The 5,227-nt window shown below is 34.9% G+C and overlaps 1 protein-coding gene across 1 annotated transcript; it reads right to left on the bottom strand.

Annotated features, from left to right (window-relative positions):
* LOC105108723 (uncharacterized) lies at window positions 1-779 on the bottom strand. The gene is made up of 3 exons (XM_011003147.1): window positions 469-779; window positions 172-366; window positions 1-60 (listed from the first exon to the last, which is right to left on the bottom strand). The coding sequence occupies exons 1-3, from the start codon at window positions 751-753 to the stop codon at window positions 1-3; spliced, it is 540 nt and encodes a 179-aa protein (XP_011001449.1). The 5' UTR covers window positions 754-779.
* Window positions 780-5,227: the final 4,448 nt, after the last annotated feature.

Below are 5,227 nucleotides of genomic sequence, written 5' to 3'. Positions count from 1 at the left end.
TTACCCCTTGTTGCACAGCAATCCACATTTTAAATCCTTGAGCATACACGTCAATTTCTTCTGCAAAAGAAGAAATTGGAGATTTTGCATTAAAAAAGATAAAAATTTGTGTTATGTAGCTACAGTGTATAGATAGATGACACTATAAGTGAAATGATTGATGAATTTTACACAAAAACTGGGGTGTCTGCTATCGGAGACTCCCGTTTGGATCCTGCTATTATTGCGTTTCGAGCCCCACAACTGGTCTGCTTCACCATTTTCTTCTGTTACAATTCGCTCGTACCCCCATTGCCTGTCTTTTTGCTGACACATTCTAAGAAATGATTCCCGAATCCTAGCTGGTCCGCTTGACCATTTCCATTTCTGTTCATGCATCGCTATTTTTTGTCAGATTTTGGTAATGCCACCGAGCGTTTACAATGCAGTACTTCTCGGAGGACATGAGAAGGGAAAGATTGGAGTTACCTTTGACCTGGGCCTAGAGTTCCGTCTGGACCACTCCATGGGCTCGGAACCAGCGCATCTTAGCTCGCTGGCATACGATAGAAGCTGAGCCCGGCGATCATAGCCAGGAGTTCTCATGGTTTTCTTGGTGGCGGGATTATGTTTTTGTTGTAAACGTTTTCTCGGAGATTCAGAGTAGATGCTGATGATTACTCTGTTGGTGTTGGCCCTTGCTTCCACAATCTTATCCTTTTGATCTTTCCCTGCCTCTTTCTGGCTCATGGTTTTATTGGGAGGTATATCCATGAACAAGTTCTTGTGATGCAACAAAATCGATTAAAAGTACCAAACTCTGAAGAAAAAAACAGTGAAAAATGAAGAGCGGAATGGTTATTTTTGGATATTGCAAACAGTTATTCATGAAATTTACCGATCCAAATCGATTAAAACATCCAAAGTCCGCCTAGGCCCAATACTATTTTAGAATATGGAACATGAACCGATCGACTTCTTATGAGGAATTTGATAACATCATTATGACCCCTCCTCTTCGCAATTTTTTATTGATATTTTTTAGATGTTATTTTAATAGTTTTAAGGTATAATACAAAAAAAATAAAAAATTATTATTCTAATATATTTGCAATTAAAAAATATTTTTATAAAAATAGACTAACCGCGTGGTTTGGAAGAACCTCCAAATATATGTTGGAGGCCGTGAGAGTCGTATGCTTGAACGAGTGCATTGATTATTATTTTTTATTGGTGTCCAAGCCTACCTACCTGAACAAATTTGCAACTCTGTGCACCAATTTTTCAATTTCCTCGGCACTCTAGTACAACTTTTCAAGGCCGTGTCCTCATTTTGAAGGTATTATATGGCTCTAGTTGATCGAAGTAGTTAAAGTTATGCATAGACCTGTAGCCCAAAAGAGAAGAAGAAATAAAAAAACTACTTGATTGGACCCATTGGTGGGCTATACGTGTAAAGTTCAAAGAATCATTTGAAATCACGAAATGATTCTTAATTATTGCCTTGCACAATCATCTGATGGTTGGCCGACGGTGGGCAGTCCTAAGGCAGTGATTCTAGTAATTCTACTCCTCCATGGCTCGCCCGAAGAAAGTACTGTTTTTCAGAATCTGGATCAAATCATGGAAGTATAGATAATTGCATAGATCATGATGGGAGATGCCTAGTCGCGAACCTTTTTATTTGCAGAAGACTATGCCACTAAAAAGGATGCACCTCGTGGGCTGTGCAGAGGATTTTCAAGGGTAGGTGCTGAAATGGATTTGTGCCGGTGGGGACTTATTTTAGTTGAAAACTGGTTAATTTACACGTCCTTTGCTTTGGGCTTATCAAAAGTAAATTTTAATGTATATATAAAACATATGCAAGTGTTGTTAATTAGTTTTTGAGAGCCTGCCTATTTTTTTTTTAATAAGATAAAAAGTTCAAAATACTATAACACTCAATCAAAGAAGAAACTCCAGGAGGATAAAAACATCCGGGACTGATAGATGATTTTTCCTTTTTGATTTTTTTTGATCAATGGTAAAGGATCTTGGCTTTGAAAGAAGAAAGGGAGCATTTTCCAAAGAGCCCCTCTCCAAATTCTCTTCATTATTTTTCTCAGACTAGTGCCGCAAATATATATAACCATGCAAAAAACATGAACACCAATTATTGACCTGACTTAAAAGACTCTTAAGCGTTAATTAATGAAAAAGCATTAAATATTTATCAAATAACATAAAATAGATGGCATAATAGATTCCACATGAAGACAATAGGACAAGTGAAAAATAGTGAAGAAGAAAGGAGAGAGCAAACACATTAAGTTTGCCGCAAATTTTAAAGCTTTTACAAAATTGATCTTTCATTCATATTTTTTTCCATCAATAACCTTTTATAAAACTCTTGGACTCCCAAATTAAATTGGGTCTATAAATCTAAAAAATAGTGAGAATTTTTGATATCTCTCAATTCAAAAATCTAGGATTTGAATTAATGTCTTTTAATTAATTCCTCCTACATTTAAATTGCATTGATTTATCCTAAAAATATCATTTCAATTGAGATTTGGTTATTCACCATATACGAGGATCCCTGTTAAGCATCCATGGCTGAATGGTTAAAACACCTAACTCATAATTGGTTAATTCCAAGGTTCAGTTCCTATTGGATGCATGCTAATGGGACCCTCCAATAAATCTATTGAAATTGGCTCTGATACAATAGAAACCTTTAGAAAATACCCGTTTGTAACCCAACAGATAAAGTATAGTACATAGCCATTTTAGAGATTGTCGACTTGCCGATTTAGTGATTTTGGCATTGGAAGTTATGTTCCCAAAATAAAATGAGTACTATCAGGTTGGGTGAATTCAATAATAGGTGTATGTTGGCATTCCAACCTTCCTTTTCTCCTTTCAAAGCCTATCCAAAAGAGAATCCATTACTTTTTGGACATGAATATCTAAATAGGACAAACCGCCCCGTGGATATCTTTGCTTTGGAATAAAAGAATTAGAATTAGGCCCCCACCGAAGCCATAGCGAAAGCGAGTCTTTATAAGGTAATTATCATTGCTTATAGACCCGAACTTGGGTGATCTATCCATAACCAGGATGAAGCTTAGGTAAAACTAAGTAGAGGTCTGAATCGACTGATGTTGAAGAATCAACAGATGAGTTGTGGTTAGGGGTGAAATGCCACTAGAACCCAAAGCTAGCTGGTTCTCCCCATAATTAGTCAAGGTGCAGCAATTGATCGGACATCTAGGGGTAAATCACTATTTTGGTACGGGCCGAGAGAGCGGTACCAAATCAAGGCAAACTCTGAATACTAGATATGACCTCAAAATAATAGGGGTCAAGGTTAACCAGTGAGATAATAGGGGATAAGCTTCATCATCGAGAGGGAAACAATCCAGATCACCAGTTAAAGCCCCTAAATGACCGCTCAGTGATAAAAGAGGTAGGGGTATAGTGACAACTAGGAGGTTTGCCTAGAAGCAACAACTCTTGAAAGAGTGCGTAATAACTCACTAATCGAGCTCTCTTACGGCGAAGATGAACGAGGCTAAGTGATATGTCGAAGCATTTTGCATTTGTACACAACAATCCCTTAGAGGAAGGGCCAAACAAGGGGGACAACGGGTAGGAGAAATAGAGGTTTGGGCTCTAAAGGGATGTGGTGTTTCTCATGTTTTACAAGAGATGCTTACTTATAAATCTAATCATATTAGAGCTTGCCAAAAAGTGATTTGTACCACGATCAATGGATGAACAATACCTAAACTTGAGGATGCTCTAGAATCTTTTTGATTGCTCATTCGAAAACTACGATCTTAGGCTTTGGAACTGAAACATTTCCTTATATTTTAGGAGAACTTCCAAATTAATAAGAAAGAAGTTTAATCGGAATGAATTAGAATTTTTCTTCTATGATCGATTAGTATAAACATCAACAACTCTGAATTGGATCAATTTCACCTCAACAAATAAGTGCTTGGACTAATAAAATCCTACTTAAGGGAGAGATTGTTGGAGAGGTTATAAAACCTTATACTTCCATGTCTTTGATTGCTCTTTAACATTTTTCAATTATTATGAATTTGAATTTGTATAAGAATTAGGTAAGACATACAAAATGCTTCATTAATCAATCATATAGTAGCATATCTTTCCTTTTTATGTACTAGTTAATATCTCAATAAGTAAATTATACATAAAAAACCCTACCATATCTTGCTATTTACTTTAAAAGATCATGGCATCCCTCAACAAGATTCTAAAATCTTCTTTCATAACTTTGCTTCTAGTTACTCACAAAGTAAGATAAGATTCATAACTTTTTAGCTTTAATCAATGCTTTTTTTTGTTTGGACCCTTAAGTATACTACAATAACATTGTATTTACCATTATCTTAAATTAAGTTGTTTTTGACATACATCTAATGATATAATTATTTTTGGTGCTAGTCTTAGGCTTCTATGGCATGAATCTTTAGTCTATCCATCTTGTCGTTAGCCTTTTGCAAAAAATTACTAAATTGAGTTTTTGCTTTTGGAGTGTTGATAAGCCTTTTTTAATTCTTTTTTGGCACTTAGTTCCTTACATGCTTCTGTTTCAAACTTTTTAATTTTTTTTTTTGCATTCATTACCTTTAAATTTTATCCTTTCAACTAAGCTACCTTAATGGATAACTATGTCTAATTAGACATACAAATTTTGTTCTTAGTGTTTGACCTTTTCTTTCAACCATTCCTTTTTCTTCTTTTTTTTCTATTTGAATCCTTATCTTTCTTTCTTCTTCCAATCTTTTCTTCAACTTTTAATTTTCAAGTTCTAGTTGTTCCTTTTGTTTTACCAAGACCTTTTATTTTTCTTCTTTCCTTATGTTTCTGTACATATGTCCCTTATTAAAGTTTCTTGTTTCTTATTTCTTATTTCTTGTGCATTTTAGTTATTTCATCTTCATCTATAAGTTTTGATGTAGAAAGCCTATGTTTTTTTTTTAGGGTGGCTTATAATTACTCAATTTATTTTGGTGGCACTTGATATATGATTCGATAACCATAAGGCTCCTTTTAGTCACTTCTATGATGATTATTCCTAAACCTTTCCAATCTTTTATAATGTATCCTAATACAACTAAGCTAAAGACGACTCTTCCTTAGAGTTTTCTATAAACTCAACTAAACTAGAGGTGTTTGGCATACATTACCTGTACCCCAATCACATTACAATCATGGTTGGTACATAACTAAC

This window comes from Populus euphratica, unplaced genomic scaffold, assembly GCF_000495115.2.
Source record: "Populus euphratica unplaced genomic scaffold, PopEup_1.0 scaffold528.1, whole genome shotgun sequence".
NCBI lineage: Eukaryota > Viridiplantae > Streptophyta > Magnoliopsida > Malpighiales > Salicaceae > Populus > Populus euphratica.
Note: the sequence above shows the minus strand (reverse complement) of the source record. Positions and strands in the feature narration are given on the sequence as shown.